This window comes from Amphiura filiformis, chromosome 6 (assembly GCF_039555335.1).
Source record: "Amphiura filiformis chromosome 6, Afil_fr2py, whole genome shotgun sequence".
In the NCBI taxonomy this organism is placed as follows: domain Eukaryota; kingdom Metazoa; phylum Echinodermata; class Ophiuroidea; order Amphilepidida; family Amphiuridae; genus Amphiura; species Amphiura filiformis.
Window position 1 is genome coordinate 54,687,044 of NC_092633.1, and position 22,365 is coordinate 54,709,408.

The following is a 22,365-nucleotide window of genomic DNA, read 5'->3' on the forward strand; positions in this document are numbered from 1 at the left end:
TAGCGAATAGTTGCTATTGCATGGAGGTATACAAATATTCAACGCAATTAATGCACTCATATCAATTTGTAAGCGCTCTTTTAGCAAAGTCATAGTTCATTGAATTTACAACCGTATGACAAAACAGGCGAAAATAGTAAGTTTTTGCACATCATTTGCAATTTAAAGAGAATTGGCCATTGCTCATTCTAGTGACGCTAGTATATGGACAATATAAGAGTGGTTTTTCCTTTAATGACATAAAATATTGGATAGGTAGTTTTCAACAGATTTACCACATTCGCCTTTCGCTATAACATTGAATTACGTTATCTGTTGACCTAGTGACGAAAAGTGTTTTCAGCGGGAAATGTTTGCTTTTGTTTGATATAAAAACAATTCTGATTGGATGAAGGGAACACTTGAGGTTTCGACAAAACCCAATCAAAGAGGCCCATTTTTCAGCTAGAAGCTCCACAGCTCTTCGATGAAACGAGGGGATGTATTATAACTCAACCGTGTAGTGTAATCAAATACTGTAGTGGAGACAATCACTGCTTGCTTGAAAGCTCTTGGACGAAAATGTGTGCTCAGGTGTATCGAGGTGGAAACTGTGCGCATGTCGGTTTATAAGAGAATCGTTTTTGTATAGAAACCTTTCCATATTGTTTGAAAATTTGAAAGAAATACTTTGATTTGCGCCTTATTCTGAAAAACCTAGTCCCAGAAGGCAGCGCGCAGCAATGTATTTCCAAATGCAAACCTGTTGTTAATATAGTTTTTGTTTAGTTTTTAAACCATACCGTATAAAAACAATGAAGGTTTATCAATGAATACACCCTATTTTATGAGATCATCCATTATTTGATAAGATCATCCTCCATTTTCTCTTAAAATTCAGCGATCCCAGCGAAAGTGTAAAAAAATTGAAATTGTTTATAAATTACTTAAAAGAGAAGGACAAGGGATCAACATTTTCATTTTGAAATAAAACATTTGGCAAAACACTAGGAAAACAGCAGTATCGACAATACATGTAGCTACGTAAGTATTCAAATTAAAAATTCATGTAAAAATGTCTTATTTTGTCTTTAATACACAGCTTTTGGCTTAACCACTGGCAGGCTATGTTATGTTAGCACATCTATGACGCTAAAAAAGGTGCCAAAAACTTCGTCAGGCAGTTGTGGGTTCAAGGCTTTATATTTAATAAAAGTAAGTTATACTTCTCACCTGAGTTCATATCACACAGTACTGTAAATGGTTCGACGCCATTATTAGGTCCATCAGGGTCAATCTCATATGTTCCACTACCACCAGAATAACAAGCATTTCTAATGGCTGCACATGATGGCAATGCTATTTTGGGATAAACGAAAAACAATGTGACAGTACCGACATGTAATACATGACCCCCTCCATATCGCCAAAATAACTTCATAACATTTATAATGTCGGGGATTGTGAACAATCTAAACATTTTGATTAGCCCACCGACTATTCCACGCCGATCCACGGTGCTACGACGCCCCACGGGATATTCCTGGAGAGAGCCTCATTGAATGGAACAGTTCATATTTCACTGAATAAAAAATATTCTTTCCATTGAACGAATGAAGACATTCAATATTTGTTTTATATATAAATTCCTTTTCTTGCACTAAATTTTATAACTCACCAGGAAAATCTACTATATTTATTTTAAAAGTATCACCCACGCCTATTATTGGCGAGTCGAGGTGGTCAACGCGAGCGCTGCACGCTCGCGTTTGTCAGGATTTCTGCACGTGAGTGCAAAAATCTTTTTTAAGAACAGCATAATTAATTGGCCAATCTAATGACAGAATCTTTGTATTAGTTATAAATATCAATAACCTCGATGTACGTATAATCATCTAATGAGCAAAGTGTATAGGCATGCATGAAACTTGTTCGAACGCCGGCATGAGAATATCGCCGGCGGAAGACATCCTGGAATGTGGAATCATATGGCCGGATTGATGTATGATGCAGAGGATGATTTAAGGAAGCTCCATAATGCACTGTAAAAGTGTTATCACTAGAGTTTCAACTGCCACTTCACTTTTCAAATCCCATTGAATTCTGTGCAAAAGATGTTGTTTTAGAATTGTGTGTGTGTCATTATTTATTACTTGGTCGATTTCAGATCTAAAGTGATGTATGCATGAAGGATAATTCACACCTTCTGTAGATAACATAAAATGTGAAATTGTCTAGCTTTTTGAAGGTGTTTTTATTGTAAATATATCTGTCCAAATTCAAATTTAACCATGCACGTGTATGCAGTGGGCGGGCAGTGGTGTCATGTTCACTCACACAGCTATGATAACCGCAACATTACAAGGTGTTGTCTAAGCTTTTTGGAGCGTCGAATACCGAGCTACCTCGGTATACCATTAAGTACATCTGTCAGCAGCAGGATTAGTGCCCCTGTTAAATCAATAACATTCAGCAGAAACCATATGCTACCAAGAGGCCGCGGGGCATATAGCGGGGTATCCAATTTCGTTTGCATCACAAGTCCTGACTGCTTTGCTTACTGTAATATCACCGACCTTGTTGCAAGGGCCAATCAGAGCCAATATACTGCGCATGCTGAAATCCTCCGGTAATTAAAAATTCCTTTAAAAAGGAAAAGGGCAAACAAAGGATTGGGTGTAACTTTATGGGTGTACGCTAGTAATTAGTGTGAATGTGAATCAATGTGAAATGTGTTTCTTTATTATACGATATTCTCTGTAGATATAATTTGTCTATTTGTATGTGACTGCTAATGTCAATATGAGGCCGTCGTAGTTCGTACGGGGCTCAAACTCGGTGGGTGGATGTAGTTTTCTTTTGTTATTCTTATTATTATTTACTGAGTAGTCCTACGTGCATGGGGTGGGTGTTAGATGAAAGTAGTCATACGGAGGACCTTTTTTTATACTTTGGTGCATGTAACCCTACAGGGGGCCCATTTTCCTTATTAACTGAAGTCCTGCGTGTGTGGGGTGGTTGGGTGTTAGATGAAAGTAGTCCTACGGGGGGACCTTTTTATACTTTGTTGCATGTAGTCCTACAGGGGCCAGTTTTCCTTATTATTATTTATTAAGTAGTCCTTCGTGTATGGGGTAGGTGGGTGGGTTTAAGATGAAAGTAGTCCTACGGAGGACCTTTTTTTATACTTTGTTGCATGAAATCATACGGGGCCAATTTCCTTATTTACTGTAGTCCTACGTGTATAGGGTGGGTTGGGTGGGTGTTAGATGAAAGTAGTCCTACAGGGGACCTTTTTTTACACTTTGTTGCATGAAGTCCTACAGTACAGTAGCCCATTTTCCTTATTATTATTTACTGAGTAGTCCTACGTGTATGGGGTGGGTAGGTGGGTGTTACATGAAAGTAGTTCTACGGAGGACCTTTTTATATTTTGTTGCATGTAATCCTACAGGGGCCCATATCCTTATTACTGTAGTCCTACGTGTATGGGGTGGGGTGGGTGTTTGGGTGTTAGATGAAAGTAGTCCTACGGGGGACCTTTTTATACTTTGTTGCATGTAGTCCTACAGGGGCCAATTTTCCTTATTATTTACTAAGTAGTCCTACGTGTATGGGGTGGGTGGCTGGGTGTTAGATGAAAGTAGTCCTACAGGGGACCTTTTTTATACTTTGTTGCATGTAGTCCTGCAGGGGCCATTTTCTTTATTATTTACTGAGTAGTCCTACGTGTTTGGGGTGGAGGGTGGTTGTTAGATGAAAGTAGTCCTATGGAGGACCTTCTTTTATACATTGTTGTATGTACTCCTACATGGGGCTCATTTTCCTTATTTACTGTATTACTACGTGTATGGGGTGGGGCGGGGTGGGTGGGTTTTAGATGAAAGTAGTCCTACGGTCCTACGTTAATTATTATTATTATTATTAGTGTTATTATTATTATTAATATAGGTTTTCCCGTCCAATTTCGAACTTTGGTCGTTCAGTTTAGTATAAGTGACATTCCTTTTCGCGCGAAATTGAATGAACGCTTACATTCTCGATTTCAATTAAGCGAATGTTCAATCTATTTCATTTAATACGCATTCAAAATTCTAAAAAGTGCACCCAATTTCGCACATTGTGCAGCAAATTTTGCAAATTGTGCAGCCAACTTCACGTAGCCTTTAATTCAGAGCCTATTTGGAAATACAAATTAATATTATGCGAAAACAAAATGGAAAAATGTTCAATCAAATTCGCAAAGTGCAGAATCAAATCCTGAAGTTCTTAAATATTTTACAATGGTTCAAATATGAAAATGCTATTTATCGTGTTTACCCAGTGGGCACAGGTTAGGATTTCGCCGTTGAATCAACGTTGACACAACGTCGAAGTTTCAATCTAACCTGATTTCAACCCGATTTCAACCTAAAAGTTAGTTGAAATCAGGTTGAAATATGGGCACATGTATTTTGTGGTATATAGAAAAAGGGCAGCACATGTATTTTGTGGTATATAGGAAAAGGGTAGCACAATTTTTGAAAGGGCAGCACATGTATTGTGTGCTATATAGGAAAAGGGTAGCACAATTTTTGAAAGGGCAGCACATGTATTGTGTGGTATATTGGAAAAGGGTAGCACAATTTTTGAAAGGGCAGCACATGTATTGTGTGGTATATAGGAAAAGGGTAGCACAATTTCTGAAAGGGCAGCACATGTATTGTGTGCTATATAGGAAAAGGGTAGCACAATTGTTGAAAGGGCACAATTGTTGAAAGGGCAGCACATGTATTGTGTGCTATATAGGAAAAGGCTAGCACAATTTTGAAAGGGCAGCACATGAATTGTGTGGTATATTGGAAAAGGGTAGCACAATTTTGAAAGGGCAGCACATGTATTGTGTGGTATATAGGAAAAGGCTAGCACAATTTTTGAAAGGGCAGCACATGTATTGTGTGGTATATAGGAAAAGGGTAGCACAATTGTTGAAAGGGCAGCACATGTATTGTGTGCTATATAGGAAAAGGCTAGCACAATTTTTGAAAGGGCAGCACATGAATTGTGTGGTATATTTGAAAAGGGTAGCACAATTTTTGAAAGGGCAGCACATGTATTGTGTGGTATATAGGAAAAGGGTAGCACAATTTCTGAAAGGGCAGCACATGTATTGTGTGCTATATAGGAAAAGGGTAGCACAATTGTTGAAAGGGCGGCACATGTATTGTGTGCTATATAGGAAAAGGCTAGCACAATTTTTGAAAGGGCAGCACATGAATTGTGTGGTATATTGGAAAAGGGTAGCACAATTTTTGAAAGGGCAGCTCATGTATTGTGTGGTATATAGGAAAAGGGTAGCACAATTTTTAAAGGGCAGCACATGTATTGTGTGGTATATTGGAAAAGGGTAGCACAATTTTTAAAGGGTAGCACATGTATTGTGTGGTATATTGGAAAAGGGTAGCACAATTTCTGAAAGGGCAGCACATGTATTGTGTGCTATATAGGAAAAGGGTAGCACAATTGTTGAAAGGGCAGCACATGTATTGTGTGGTATATAGGAAAAGGCTAGCACAATTTTTGAAAGGGCAGCACATGAATTGTGTGGTATATTGGAAAAGGGTAGCACAAAAGGGCAGCACATGTATTGTGTGGTATATTGGAAAAGGGTAGCACAATTTTTGAAAGGGCAGCACATGTATTGTGTGATATATTGGAAAAGGGTAGCACAATTTTTGAAAGGGCAGCACATGTATGGTGTGGTATATAGGAAAAGGGTAGGACAAATTTTGAAAGGGCAGCACATGTATTGTGTGGTATATAGGAAAAGGGTAGCACAATTTTTGAAATGACAGCACATGTATTGTGTGGTATATTGGAAAAGGGTAGCACAAATTTTGAAAGGGCAGCACAGTCATGTATTGTGTGGTACATAGGAAAAGGGTAGCACAATGTTTGAAAGGCAGCACATGTATTGTGTGGTATATAGGAAAAGGGTAGCACAATTTTGAAAGGGCAGCACATGTATTGTGTGATATATTGGAAAATGGTAGCACAATTTTGAAAGGGCAGCACATGTATTGTGTGGTATATTGGAAAAGGGTAGCACAATTTTGAAAGGGCAGCACATGTATTGTGTGGTATATTGGAAAAGGGTAGCACAATTTCTGAAAGGGCAGCACATGTATTGTGTGCTATATAGGAAAAGGGTAGCACAATTTTGAAAGGGCAGCACATGTATTGTGTGGTATATTGGAAAAGGGTAGCACAAGTTGTGATAGGGCAGCACATGTATTGTGTGGTATATTGGAAAAGGGTAGCACAATTTCTGAAAGGGCAGCACATGTATTGTGTGCTATATAGGAAAAGGGTAGCACAATTGTTGAAAGGGCAGCACATGTATTGTGTGGTATATAGGAAAAGGCTAGCACAATTTTTGAAAGGGCAGCACATGAATTGTGTGGTATATTGGAAAAGGGTAGCACAATTTTTGAAAGGGCAGCACATGTATTGTGTGGTATATTGGAAAAGGGTAGAACAATTTTTGAAAGGGCAGCACATGTATTGTGTGATATATTGGAAAAGGGTAGCACAATTTTTGAAAGGGCAGCACATGTATGGTGTGGTATATAGGAAAAGGGTAGGACAAATTTTGAAAGGGCAGCACATGTATTGTGTGGTATATAGGAAAAGGGTAGCACAAGTTTGGAAAGGGTAGCACAAATTTTGAAAGGGCAGCACATGTATTGTGTGGTATATAGGAAAGGGTAGCACAATTTTTGAAAGGGCAGCACATGTATTGTGTGGTATATAGGAAAAGGGTAGCACAATTTTGAAAGGGCAGCACATGTATTGTGTGATATATTGGAAAATGGTAGCACAATTTTGAAAGGGCAGCACATGTATTGTGTGGTATATAGGAAACGGGTAGCACAATTTCTGAAAGGGCAGCACATGTATTGTGTGCTATATAGGAAAAGGGTAGCACAATTTTTGAAAGGGCAGCACATGTATTGTGTGGTATAAAGGAAAAGAGTTAGAGTAGCACAATTTTGAAAGGGCAGCACATGTATTGTGTGGCACATTGGAAAAGGTTAGCACAATTTTTGAAAGGGCAGCACATTGTGTGGTATATAGGAAAAGGGTAGAACAATTTTTGAAAGGGCAGCACATGTTTTGTGTGGTATATTGGAAAAGGGTAGTACAATTTTTGAAAGGGCAGCACATGCATTGTGTGGTATATTGGAAAAGGTCAGCACATTTTAAAGGGCAGCACATGTATTGTGTGGTATATAGGAAAAGGCAGCACATGTATTGTTTGGTATATTGGAAAAGCGTAGCACAATTTTTGAAAGGGCAGCACATGTATTGTGTGGTATATTGGAAAAGGATAGCACAAATTTTTAAAGGGCAGCACATGTATTGTGTGGTATATTGGAAAAGGGTAGCACAATTTTTGAAAGGGCAGCACATGTATTGTGTGGTATATAGGAAAAGGGTAGCACACATTTTGAAAGGGCAGCACATGTATTGTGTGGTATATTGGAAAAGGGTAGCACAATTTTTGAAAGGGCAGCACATGTATTGTTTGGTATATTGGAAAAGGGTAGCACAATTTTTGAAAGGGCAGCACATGTATTGTGTGGTATATTGGAAAAGGGTAGCACAAATTTTGAAAGGGCAGCACATGTATTGTGTGGTATATTGGAAAAGGGTAGCACAATTTTGAAAGGGCAGCACATGTATTGTGTGATATATTGGAAAAGGGTAGCACAATTTTGAAAGGGCAGCACATGTATTGTGTGGTATATTGGAAAAGGGTAGCACAATTTTGAAAGGGCAGCACATGTATTGTGTGATATATTGGAAAAGGGTAGCACAATTTTTGAAAGGGCAGCACATGTATTGTGTGGTATATTGGAAAAGGGTAGCACAATTTTTGATAGGGCAGCACATGTATTGTGTGATATATTGGAAAAGGGTAGCACAATTTTTGAATGGGCAGCACATGTATTGTGTGGTATATTGGACAAGGTTAGCACATTAGGGCAGCACATGTGTTGTGTGGTATATAGGAAAAGGGTAGCACAATTTTTTAAAGGGCAGCACATGTATTGTGTGATATATTGGAAAAGGGTAGCACAATTTTGAAAGGGCAGCACATGTATTGTGTGGTATATTGGAAAAGGGTAGCACAATTTTGAAAGGGCAGCACATGTATTGTGTGGTATATTGGAAAAGGGTAGCACAATTTTTGATAGGGCAGCACATGTATTGTGTGATAAACTGCTCAAATAAAGAAAGTCCGCAGTCATGTAACTCGTCCTACACCAAAACCTGATGTTGTTATGAAAATTTGATTGATACGGTTGTGTGCAGAATCTTGTTAGCTCTAATTTGATACCAAATTTGCTACCAAACACTCAAAAGTGACAAAGACTGATACCAGTTTATGGCATTTGGTGCATTTTCAAAAGTTGCAAATCAAAACGATAACGCGGTCGAAATTGCTTAGCGTGGCAATGTGGTCAAGCTTGCTTGCCCACGATGAACCCATGTCGACTATTCCAAGTGCGCGCTTTATTCAATTGTTAATTTAAAACGCATGGATTGCTACAGTGCTTTACTGATGAATACTAGGGCACGATGCGATCGATATGACCTAGCGGTTGTTTCGGGCTATGTCAATGGTCGCGCTGTGCCATTCACCTCTACAGCTCCGCGTTGTCCATTTTTAATTTGCAACTTTTGAAAATGCACCAAATTTCATATACGGGTCTCAATCTCTCTGAATTTAGAGTTTTTGGTGGCAAATTTGGCATCAAGTTGGAGCTAACAAGATTCTGCACACGACTTTATCAATCAAATGTTCATAACACGATCAGGTTTTGGTGTAGGACGGGTTACATGACTGCGGACTTTCTTTATTTGAGCAGTTTATATTGGAAAAGGGTAGCACAGTTTTTGAAAGGGCAGCACATGTATTGTGTGGTATATTGGAAAAGGGTAGCACAATTTTTGAAAGGGCAGCACATGTATTGTGTGGCATATAGGAAAAGGGTAGCACAAATTTTGAAAGGGCAGCACATGTATTGTGTGGCATATAGGAAAAGGGTAGCACAAATTTTGAAAGGGCAGCACATGTATTGTGTGGCATATAGGAAAAGGGTAGCACACATTGTGTGGTATATTGGAAAAGGGTAGCACAAATTTTGAAAGGGCAGCACATGTATTGTGTGGTATATAGGAAAAGGGTAGCACAAATTTTGAAAGGGCAGCACATGTATTGTGTGGCATATAGGAAAAGGGTAGCACAAATTTTGAAAGGGCAGCACATGTATTGTGTGGCATATAGGAAAAGGGTAGCACAAATTTTGAAAGGGCAGCACATGTATTGTGTGGCATATAGGAAAAGGGTAGCACACATTTTGAAAGGGCAGCACATGTATATTGTGTGGTATATTGGAAAAGGGTAGCACAATTTTTGATAGGGCAGCACATGTATTGTGTGATATATTGGAAAAGGTAGCACAGTTTTGAAAAGGCAGCACATGTATTGTGTGGTATATTGGAAAAGGGTAGCACAATTTTGAAAGGGCAGCACATGTATTGTGTGGTATATAGGAAAAGGGTAGCACAAATTTTGAAAGGGCAGCACATGTATTGTGTGGCATATAGGAAAAGGTAGCACAAATTTTGAAAGGGCAGCACATGTATTGTGTGGCATATAGGAAAAGGGTAGCACAAATTTTGAAAGGGCAGCACATGTATTGTGTGGCATATAGGAAAAGGGTAGCACAAATTTTGAAAGGCAGCACATGTATTGTGTGGCATATAGGAAAAGGGTAGCACAAATTTTGAAAGGGCAGCACATGTATTGTGTTGTATATTGGAAAAGGGTAGCACAATTTTTGACTGGGCAGCACATGTATTGTGTGGTATATATGAAAAGGTAGCACACATTTTGAAAGGGCAGCACATGTATTGTGTGGTATATAGGAAAAGGGTAGCAGAATTTTTTTTTGGATGATACGGCGACCGTGGGGATCTACGGACTTGCGCAACACGATGTTCTTCCGGGCTCGGAGTCAGGTCAGCGATATCTTTGAAAGGGCAGCACATGTATTGTGTGGTATATTGGAAAAGGTTAGCACAATTTTTGATAGGGCAGCACATGTATTGTAAAGTATGGTATATGTAAAGTATGGTATATATGGACAAGGGTAGCACACGTACATGTAGCGTGCTATATTGGAAAAGGTTACCACAAAAATTTCAAGGGTAGCACAGATTTTTTAAGGGTAGCACACGTATAGTGTGCTATAATATTGGCAATTGTAGCAAAAATGGTTGATGGGCAGCACATATGCATAATGGTATATAGGTGAAGCGTGTAAAAAAGATTATTAATGGGCAGCACATGCATAGCTTGGTATATTGGACAAGGGTAGCACATTTTTGTAAGAGCAGCGCATGTGTTGCGTGGTATACTTGAAAATGTTAGCACATAAGGTTGTACCCTTTTTGGACTCGTAATTTACTAAAAATGTGAAACGGTACCCTAAACAAGTTGATCAGTTTCAGAAAACTACCCTTTTTCTTGATAATCAGTGTTTTTTAGACCCTAAATGCGTCACTCGCGTAACTTGCCTTGCCTAAAAAAACCCACCCCATATTCCTTGTTTTTTGTTCACGCATGCGTACAGTTTATGTGAGTGGCTCCCGGTCAAATTTGATCAAATCCTCCTGAAAACCATACCAATGTATTGCTCTCGTCAAATGGATTCAGAAAACTATAGTTCGACATATCTCCGATGTACATTTTTTGAGTTATAGGGGAAAAGGTCAAATGTCTAAATTTCAACTCCATGGGGTGGGGGGGCAAAATTTCTATGATAAAAAATTGTCTCATATTGATCTGCTTGCAAAAGTATTAAATAAAAAGGAATATCTATCTGTTTCCACCGTTTTTGAATGGTCTTTTATAAAGACCAAGAAATTCCAATGTGTCGATGACGGGGCAATAAAATTGGTTATTCTGATATAATAATTCTATATGGAAATGAGGCCATCCTAATGCCGCTGCGCTGTGTTGAAATTCTGCTTACTTTTTAATAGAATATTATATTATTAATTTCTTTCATACAGGTTCCTTGCTTCGTCGTAAGGCCAAAAAATTGTTTGACTGGCGTAACCCCGACCGACCCTAAAATTAGGCCCGACCTACCCATTTTTTTTATGTTCCGCCAATCAAACATTTTTTAGGCCTAAGATATTGAGATATTAAGCAACGTGCTTGGTCAGTTTTATCTTTTATTTGGAATCCAGATATTCTTTATTTAAACACCAGTTAAGAAATTAAATGAAACTTCGACGTACGACAGAGAGTATATTTAGCTGACCATGTAGGCCTACCAATATTACCCATAGGGAGATTAAATACTGGAAAAAACACACTCTTGGAAACCCGTAGGCTCCATTTGCTATTCGCGGTGGCATCGTATTTGTAACAGTGAAGACCTTAGTGGATAAAGTAGTTAAGTGCCAAAATAACAGTTTCGAGAAAAGTGGGTTTAAAGTTATGAATTGTTTCTATTGACCTCAAACTGAGATATTTTTGTATAAAACTTGCTGTAATGAATTGTACTTAATGTAGCTATCAATCAACGATTTGTCATTTATTGATTTTTTATAATCAATAATCAGTATTTTGTACTTGACTACTTTTTCCACTAAAACCATGGTTCAGATTTAAACAATTGTATTTTTCACAAAATTGAAAGTTAATCATAGTTAAAAGTATACATTTTTAAAATGCCCATATCGAGAAGAACAATTTTGTGTATCATTTATGCAAATCGGATGTTGTTGAAAATTTGACCTCGTTTGACCTTTGATTGACCTCGACCCTATAACTGCTAAACAAATCGGACCATTTTTAAGTTTTGACCCAATTTGACCCCTCAAGTGACCCCTACTTGTAGGGGGTCAAATCGACCCAAATTTTCAAAAAACAATGTTTGACCCTAGTGACTTATAATCTGCCAATAACATAATTTCGTCAAAATGGCACTTGACTACTTTATCTACTGGGGTCTCGCAGGTGACGTTATGATGAAGAATCGCCACACATTGCGCAAGTAGGCCTATAATAGGCCTAGTAGGCCTACCCATATCACTGATTAAAATTTTGGGTATTCGACATACAGATTGATATCTGAGTAAAAGGAGGAGGCCATTTTATTTTATTGTTTTGAGAGGTAGGCCCCACAGTGTCATCGCCCTGATATCTTCATGGCAGAAATCGCCATGGTAGATTGAATCCACCGCCACGCATGGTCATTATACATATCGACTATCACATCTGTTCAAAATATATATTCATGTGCAAGGAACCACATCTGGCTTCTTTATACGAAATCATTTACGGGAGATATTCATCATTTTCTACACCGGTATCCAAAGATTTTCTTCTCATATCAAACTCGTGCATAGCAAATTCACGTGTATCGATCCTGGGTATTTATTTTAGTATCCCTGCTGTACCAGGTAATTATTAGCCAGACGATGTCGTTGTGGGCCCCTCTAGTGACCCCAATGATGTATTTTGCATTTACAAAGCTGTAAAATAAGTTTCAACTTATGAAACATCTTTTTCAACAAGTTATAATTGAAAGTTTACAAAATAAAAAAATTGAAAAATCTTCAAAAAGGAGGAGGGAGCGGACGAGAAACATGTATTTTTTTTACTCGGCCTTATTATTTCTTAAAATAAAATTGCCAAGTAGGCCTAAATGCCAATCTTTCTGTGAAAAAATATTCACACTTTGCTTTGCCAGATATTCTTTATTTAAACACCAGTTAAGAAATTAAATGAAACTTCGACGTACGACAGAGAGTATATTTAGCTAACCATGTAGGCCTACCAATATTACCCATAGGGAGATTAAATACTGGAAAAAACACACTCTTGGAAACCCGTAGGCTCCGTTTGCTATTCGCGGTGGCATCGTATTTGTAACAGTGAAGACCTTAGTGGATAAAGTAGTTAAGTGCCAAAATAACAGTTTCGAGAAAAGTGGGTTTAAAGTTATGAATTGTTTCTATTGACCTCAAACTGAGATATTTTTGTATAAAACTTGCTGTAATGAATTGATATGGATATTGTACTTAAAGGGCATTTCGTGATCCACAGCCTCATCCCCCACTTTTCTCAAAAAAAAGTTGAGATTTTTATATCACTGGAAACCTCTGGCTACATAATGTTTATGTACAAAATATTTCTTGCAGATTAATTCGTTTTGCAAAGATATCGTGAAATTTGAATTTCGTTCTGGTGCACCAGAACGAAATTACAACGCATTGTCTATGGAGCAGTGTAATACACATAATCATGCATAACTCGCAAACGCAAAATCGGAATCAACTGAAATTTTGGGAATAGGCTTTTTCGTGGTTATGTACTGAACAATGTAATAAAAAGAGGATGCTAGGATCACGAAACACTCCTTTAATGTAGCTATCAATCAACGATTTGTCATTTATTGATTTTTTATAATCAATAATCAGTATTTTGTACTTGACTACTTTTTCCACTAAAAACCATGGTTCAGATTTAAACAATTGCATTTTTCACAAAATTGAAAGTTAATAATAGTTAAAAGTATACATTTTTTAAATGCCCATATCGAGAAGAACAATTTTGTGTATCATTTATGCAAATCGGATGTTGTTGAAAATTTGACCTCGTTTGACCTTTGATTGACCTCGACCCTATAACTGCTAAACAAATCGGACCATTTTTAAATTTTGACCCAATTTGACCCCTTAAGTGACCCCTACTTGTAGGGGGTCAAATCGACCCAAATTTTCAAAAAAAAAAATGTTTGACCCTAGTGACTTATAATCTGCCAATAACATAATTTCGTCAAAATGGCACTTGACTACTTTATCTACTGGGGTCTCGCAGGTGACGTTATGATGAAGAATCGCCACACATTGCGCAAGTAGGCCTATAATAGGCCTAGTAGGCCTACCCATATCACTGATTAACATTTTGGGTATTCGACATACAGATTGATATCTGAGTAAAAGGAGGAGGCCATTTTATTTTATTGTTTTGAGAGGTAGGCCCCACAGTGTCATCGCCCTGATATCTTCATGGCAGAAATCGCCATGGTAGATTGAATCCACCGCCACGCATGGTCATTATACATATCGACTATCACATCTGTTCAAAATATATATTCATGTGCAAGGAACCACACCTGGCTTCTTTATACGAAATCATTTACGGGAGATATTCATCATTTTCTACACCGGTATCCAAAGATTTTCTTCTCATATCAAACTCGTGCATAGCAAATTCACGTGTATCGATCCTGGGTATTTATTTTAGTATCCCTGCTGTACCAGGTAATTATTAGCCAGGCGATGTCGTTGTGGCCCCTCTAGTGACCCCAATGATGTATTTTGCATTTACAAAGCTGTAAAATAAGTTTCAACTTATGAAACATCTTTTTCAACAAGTTATAATTGAAAGTTTACAAAATAAAAAAAAATGAAAAATCTTCAATAAAGGAGGAGGGAGCGGACGAGAAACATGTATTTTTTTTATTCGGCCTTATTATTTCTTAAAATAAAATTGCCTAGTAGGCCTAAATGCCAATCTTTCTGTGAAAAAATATTCAAACTTTGCTTTAAAAAAATTAAAACATGCTTTAATCTGAATAATTTTTTCTGTTCATTGCAATAATATACATAAAATATTATTACTGTCTTCACATTATAAAATGTAAGGAATATGGTGTAATTAAAATCAGTTAAAAATGTGAAAATATAAAACAACGAAATGCAAGGAACTGAGCTGTGTGAGACAGCAAATACGAAAGGGTGTGTGTGTGTGTGGACAACTTGTGCTGAACATGTACAGTACAGCCCTATGCTACAGTACACAGTGTAAACTGGATGGAGGAGACGGCCACAAGGCCGCAGAGCTAACGGTCGGCTAAAAATAAATCTGACCTCGGGGTGTTTTGGAGTCGAATTTCTTGACTTAAATTCGACTCCAAAATTCTTGTGTGGTAAAGCAATTATTTCGTCGGGTGTCGCGTGCCAGCTATTATCAGGGATTATGAACATTTTATGGGGTCATCGTACAAAAAGCATACAGGCCACCTTGTAATGAAGACTTGCTGGGTAGTGCTTAAATCATCCTCTGTGTATGATGTTACCTGTGTGTGTTGGACATACGTCAACGTATGCTTGGAGCTCGCAGATGGTTACTATTCCAGGTAAATGGACGCTCAAATATCGACCACAAGTATCACATGGTATCTCAATCATAGGGCCTGAGTTGATTTGAGTCATATCCACTCCAGGGCCACATTCTACATTACTTCTGTCAGAATTCATACCAACACGAATTACAGCACCATAAAGACGATTCCCTTAAAACAAAAATATATAAATGGTTATAGCAGTTGTGATTTCACATCTACTTCATGTTCCATGTGCTTAGATGCGAAGAAAAACAACACAATTTGTCCCGATAGATATTCAGAACTTTCTTCGATGACATGCCGATTAACTTACTGTCAAATTGATAAATATATTGAAAGGTTTAATAATAGTGCCTTGTACCTTTTATACATTAAATGTATGCTAATATTTTCAAGATCGTGACTATTCTTTATCGTATTGCTTAATTTGCTTCCAATATTTCGCATTTCAAATACAGTCTGTTGCTAGGTCAAGTTCCTATTCCTATTATTTTGAATGGCAAGTGCCTAGAATGACCGTACGATGGTAACACGACCAAGGTGGTTTTCGGGTTGTTTTTTTGTCATCTGACATCTCTGGCTTAAATTTCAACGAATTTCTCCATTTTCTTCAGATTAGATTTGGCTTCATATAGGTGATATATCTTGTAAGATGTACCCCAAACGGTGGTCGAATTTTAAAGAAAATCAAGAAATTTAAAATTTGACAGGGCAGTTTAGAAACCTGCTTCGCTCGCTTTCGCAAACTCTCGTCATTCAAAATCCTCAATAACTGTTCAAAAGGGTTTAGACCATATTTGGTATGCAGTAAATAAGACCACTATTCCCACGTTCATCAGGAAAATTGGTATTTGCCCTATTTTGTCAACTCAAAACCCAGAGAAACTATCTTACCCTTCCCAGAATCCTTTGCAACACAATACATCCCCTCGTTTCAACAAATGACGCTCCCATTACTTTGTACAGGTTTCTCCTTTCTTTTCATTTTGAGAATAGATGGCTGAACATGGGTCGCTAGTCAAGAAATAAACATATTTTTCAAGATATGGATGTATACTCTGTTAACTGAGGTATATTTCATCACTATCGACCCATGTGGCACAACATAGCAAATCAGTACAAAAAATTGAAATGGAAGGAATGCATTATGGGAAGTGTAAGATACGTTCTCTGCTCCAAGCCACAACTTATTAAAGTTGTTCCTTGTTATACAAATGAGACATTTTAGACTCGGTAGATTTTTAACACAGAGATTCTGAACCTTGCTTTTGATGTTCTTATTCGTTTCCATACAGGTGAACGGTATCGGCATGAAAAGTCTATCAGGTTCGCGCCCCGTGAATAAAACGGAAGATAAAATTACTTCTTTGTGTCTATCGCTTCAAGAAGATGTATTTTGGATAGAGAATTCAAAGAAATAACTCACAAAATATCAGAAACGTAACCAGATCCAATTAACATGCATGATGCATCTCACGCTGTGTAGCCCATTGAGATTTTACTGGGCTGAGATTTTTCATAGCGACAGTAAAACGTGCTTCTCTTTCGTTCGCAACAACATCTCTGAATTTTCTCTGAATTTATAGAAAACTTGTCTCAACCTAAATCTGAAATATGGAGGGGCACAATTCAAGATAAAGTGATCTTTGAGTTCTGTTTTCGCAATTTTAAAACGGTTTTTTGTGCCGAATTTATCAAGCGTGTGTACAAAACGTATTCGCATACATCTAGGCCGTTGTGCGGCCGATTGCGACGATTTCAAGTAGGGGTTCAAGTTTACGCTGTTGATAATCAAACTTTCAAGGAATATTTTATCATTATTTGATTGCTTTTTAACTTGATTTAGTCCCCGAAATGTGTTGCTTGCAACACTGGTCAGCGTCAGTGTAGTCACAGGAACATGTCAGTTACGTAATACAATTAAAATGTGCTTAACGACAGGGGATTAAAGCCTTCACAACCGGCAGACTGAATAGACATAGTATTACCGACAGCTAAGTTTTGGCTGACCGATGTTTTGCCGCCAAATTGCAAAGCACTGCACTGCTCCTGTTTATATTTAATATCAGTACATCACCCTCTTCAGTTCAGTATTGAGCAAGGTAACTATGTATTGTGTATTAATGGAATGCTTCACAGATATTAAGCGGTATAAGCCCCCAGTATAAGCCCTACACCTCAAAGCAACGAACATTTGATGGCAAATAGACATGATAGAATAAATCTATTGATGACATCAGTTAAACAGTAGAGCTAGGAGAACGGTCCGTTGAGGAGTAGACTGTCCAAAATTATTATACTTACTACAGCAGTCACTTCTGTTATAAATGATAACCTTTCGAATGCACTTGGTTTTTTGCATATCTATCATCCACCACTGACCGTTATAATTCTCTGCAGAAGAAAATATCTAGATATCATAATCTTGGTACTTACAGTAGTAAGAGCTAGGAGAAAATCAATGCAAGAAATAACAATAGCAATAAAAAAGCAAACGTGAATGCAAGATAATACAATCACGCTTATCGAAGATGTATAATTATGTTTTTATACCTTATAGTGATTTATTTTTTCTCTTCAAATGTAATAGTCACCCGGGATAGCCACTGTATATTTACTGTTTAGAAATTTGACCAGACATAACGGATAAATTTGAATTCGCCGTACCTGTGTGGGTACATGTGTAACTTCCATAAAACGTTCGCTTGTCTCCGTCAGTAGCCTCATGAGCATGACCATTAATATGGTGGTAATTGGTAGATTGCGATGTAGGTAAGCCTTGTAAAAGTAGCTCTTTGTTTGTAAAATAGTAAATAAAAGTTTTATTAGTTAAATTACAAGAGAACCATACACAAATTAACAAATCAGACTAACACAAAGGGTATTAAGGTATCAAATTAAGTAAGGAGCGCAATTACCATTATTAAGACAGTTACCCCGCCCCGTCAACAGGGATGTGCACATTGTGCAGGGAGCTGGTTGGCATTATATTGCAGTTAATTGTCTACAATGTACCTGACATCTGTTCGTGGAAAGCAACAGATTGGTCCGTACAAACCTTAAAAGTGAATGGGTACATTGCGCTATAGATCCCTCTAAGGCTCCGCGTTCTCAGCACATCTTGACAGCTTTAGTACGCAAAGGAATTATGTCCCTGAAATAACCAATTTACCAGTTTACCAAATGCAAGATGGAGAAACAGTTACATTACATTTGTCCAGCTGTGAGTCCAGCTTTCCAGAAAGAGATGCAAGTTGAGTTGGTCCGTAACAGGTGTCATGCTTGAAGCATTTTGTGCCATAATATGGTTGAATGACGTATTACCCCTTTGCAGCTAAAACGTCAGTAACAATACGACTGCTTTGTTTGAGGAGAATGTAGGGTAATGAAACATCAACGAATGCCCAGAAGAAGTATGAAGATTGCACATTACAATAATATCCCAATACATGTTCGCACTTAGGTCTATAAAATATTGTCATAAGCTCTTTTATGGATGGTGTCAAGCATGATGGATTGTTTGGATGTTAGTGCAAAATACCAAACGTCATCCTAATAGGCCCTATTTAACTAAATGTGTGATGCTTCTCTACAGCTGTATACACACCCACAAACTCCGATTTATATATTATGGCTTATTTTGTGCTAAACCCAGCAAGATTAAATGAACGAAGCATCAAAAGCTTTTAATCGTTGGCATTCTTACATATTATGATTAGTCTGCAGCTCTGGGAAGAGGTAGGAGAGCGTGGCAGAGTGATTAGAATTCTCGTTTCTGGTGCATGAGGTTCCGGGTTCGTTTCCCGGCGGTGGAAAACATGTAGATTAAGCCACGAGAGAATTCCTTCCTTCGGATGGGGTGTTACGCCGTCAGTCTCGTGTAGAGAAGATCCATAGTTCACATGTAGCTGACAGTCAGTTTCGAGAACAGTACGGTGTAAACCCCAGACTGGTCTCAACCTGTCCCAGTATGTTGAAAATGGACCTTATGGTAAAGCTTCATAAGAGGCTTTCTTACGTTAACCATGGTTGTCTACCCGAGCAAATCAAATCAAATCAGAGAATACTATTTGAGATCTACCTGTGACCAACTGCGGGTCAAAAAAGATACGAATGACATCGCTAAAATGGCAGAATATTTAAACATTCACCGAAGGTAAAGGCATTATTTCCAATAGAATAAATAGTGAGATTAGCAATCACTAGCTGCGTCGTCATTGGACCACCATTTGCTTCTTGTGGAACACTATTACCTATCAGTACATAAGAAGCCAAAGTTTTTTTTTGTAGCGCACGTTTTGGTGGCTTGTCATGCTGTCATTAGAACAATAATTTCCCTTACCTCAAGGCCAGAAGATAATAAAATAAATAAAGTAATAAAATAGATAAAGATGATAATCTATTAATTAAAGTTAGCAAAGAAGATAAATCTATTAATCACAGTTAGCAAAGAAGTATTGTCAAAAGGTCTTGAAGCCTTTACAATTACCTGAACGGGTACACGGTTCATCTATGTGATGATAATAAACTTCATCCGAGACGGGCGACTGCAAATCTGGTAAACTACAATCAGAAAGCGTATCCTTGATTTCACATTGGTGCTGGCTGGCTGAAAAACTGAATCCTCGACATTGAGCGTAGTTTATGCAATGACTAGCGCAAGATATTATGGAATTAATGTTATCCAGTACATTGATGTCATTACTCTTCAGTACAGACTCCTGGTGACGGCGAAAATGTTGTGAAAACTGGTCAGAAAGTGTATTGCAATCAATTGGGCCTGCGTGGAAAAACAAGCTTGTAATTATCAGATTGGATATTATGACAATAAAATGACACACACGTACATTTAAATGCTCCATCATGTTTGAAATTGTGAATATACTGAAACGTCTATATATGGTAGTTAAAGCGATAGATCGATAACGTTAACATGAATCAATTAGGTAGCTAACGGAATAGTTGATATATTAGTGAAAAAAGCCAAAAACCTTGAAAAGAACAGCATTGTAAAATATTGATTGTTATACGGAGGCACATTGACGTTTATCAAGTTCTATTTTTCTATGGACGTCTCTTTCAAAACTGGTTTTTATCTTCTCCTGAAGAAATTCAGACTTGTTGAACATGTTGAATGGTTTGAAATCAAAATGCAACGGACGATTTCTTTGGTTTTTACTGGGCTTTTCAAGCTTTCATAAAGATATTTTATGGAGCATGTATATAATTTCAGCAAAACTTCAGAGTACAATCATGTGTGCAGAATTAAGACACACTACAAAATTATATACATTGAGATATCAAGTGGCACTTTGACTTATTCAAGCACCATTATACAACACTGGTCAGAAGTGTAAATTTATTTTTTACAAAGCCATAATTCTGATCCCAATTTTTGCTGAAACTATATACTTAAGAAATAAAGGGTAATGCATGATCTTTACACGAAAATAATGTGTCGAGGCAGTAAAACGTAAATAATGGGTGAGGCGCAGCCGAACCCATTATTTAAACGTTTTACTGCCGAGGACACATTATTTGCGTGTAAAGGATAATGCTGCACCCTTTATTTCTATTCTATTACCACAAAATAGTGTGATTTAAAGAGAAAATATCAAATTTTTTTTTTTTTTTTTTCAAGTTGTTTACCTCAAGGTGAAGCGCATACGCGTAGCCAAAGCGTATGCACATTCCAATAACACAACCTAACATTCCATTCTCCCCTATAAGCAGGTATGCACATACAATAACACACCCATGACATTCCATTCTGCCCTACATAAGCAGGTGTGCTGTGCGCTCTGCTGTGCGCTGTGATGATAAAAGAACATAAAGTTCGTTGCCCTTGACACTTTATCACTAATTAATGGTCTGTCACGTGACGCGTTTCAACAAATCACAGTGCGGGATTTTGAATAATGGGTCCTGGGGGTAATAGAATGGGTCATATAGGATATATTATATGTGACGTGTCGTGTCAAAAGGAGACACTTTTGGGCAGGTTATCAATTTTGAGGTTTTTACACATCTTTGCTCCACGATGCCATTTTCTCCAATGAAATCGGACATTTCTAAGTGAAGATATTGAGTTCGTAAGTTATGGTATTATAAAATTGGAAATTGAAATATCGGCCTTTAGAAATATTATTGACAATGTTGAGAGTAGGAATTACCTTCAAAAAATACAAGATGCCAGTTATATTCCGGTCTGAATCTATCAGACAATATTTTAAACATAAATAACATCACAAATTCGCAACAAACCCAAATTGTAAAAAAATCACCCCAGGGAGATTTTGGGCTATTTCTCCATTTACGATCCTACCCAAAAGTGTCTCCTTTTGACATGACACGTCAAATATAACAAAAAATCACTGCCCTCTATCTGGAGTTCCCCATCATTTGACGGCGAGGTTACATACTTTGTAAATGAATCCCAGTGCCACAAAGTACAAGAAACCACATTGAAATTTTATTTCCCGTGATTTGGCCACGTACGGAATCACTATTTTCACCCCTACTAATATCTCTTACCTTCCTCTGGTGGATGAAGAGTTAGTTTTCCAAAAAATGACGTTCTATTTGCGATCGTCAAGTAGGCAGATTGACACTCAGTCGGAATAGTATTCAATTCGCAGTTGCCGGTGTCGTAGATGTAATTAAATGGACATTGCCGATAACTGATACATGATAAGCTACAATGAGTTACACTTGTAGCATATAATGTCTTGAAATCATATCCCTGAAGCGTATATCCGGAGCTGACGGAGAAACGCGAAAGCTTCATATATTCATCACATTTCAACGTATCGATTTTATGGACGGTGGCAAATAATACAATACAAAAATATATTGGCCGTGATTTCAGCATATTATCGACCATAACAAGACCAAGCTTCCAATAATATTGCATGCAATGCCCGGCGTAATTTTAAGAGTCCTTTATTATTTATCAACTCGAGGATTTTCAAAAAAATAACTTCGATTTGATATCAACAAAACATTATCATCTCAGCCCGGAATCTCAGACGTACATTAAAATCATACATAATTCATTAGACGATGGTAATGGATATCTCGAATACAACGCAAATGGTTTTTTTAATTTTTTAAAAGTACTTAGATG

At 37.6% G+C, this 22,365-nt stretch overlaps 1 protein-coding gene across 1 annotated transcript; it reads right to left on the reverse strand.

Moving 5' to 3' along the window:
* Window positions 1–1,140: 1,140 nt before the first annotated feature.
* Window positions 1,141–22,026, reverse strand: LOC140154617 (uncharacterized). The gene is made up of 6 exons (XM_072177185.1): window positions 21,774–22,026; window positions 19,729–20,019; window positions 17,907–18,032; window positions 17,544–17,633; window positions 15,192–15,407; window positions 1,141–1,338 (listed from the first exon to the last, which is right to left on the reverse strand). Exons 1-6 carry the CDS (start codon window positions 22,024–22,026, stop codon window positions 1,172–1,174), a joined length of 1,143 nt encoding a protein of 380 aa, XP_072033286.1. The 3' UTR covers window positions 1,141–1,171.
* Between the last annotated feature and the right edge of the window lie 339 nt (window positions 22,027–22,365).

What these genes read in the sequence shown, in the direction of transcription:
- LOC140154617 (XM_072177185.1), bottom strand. Translation starts at nt 22,026, where the DNA reads ATGAAGCTTTCGCGTTTCTCCGTCAGCTCCGGATATACGCTTCAGGGA. An exon ending in TCTTCATCCACCAGAGGAAG is followed by an intron (nt 20,020 to 21,773) that starts GTAAGAGATATT and finishes TTTTCCACGCAG; the next exon opens with GCCCAATTGATTGCAATACA. An exon ending in TGAACCGTGTACCCGTTCAG is followed by an intron (nt 18,033 to 19,728) that starts GTAATTGTAAAG and finishes TTACAAACAAAG; the next exon opens with AGCTACTTTTACAAGGCTTA.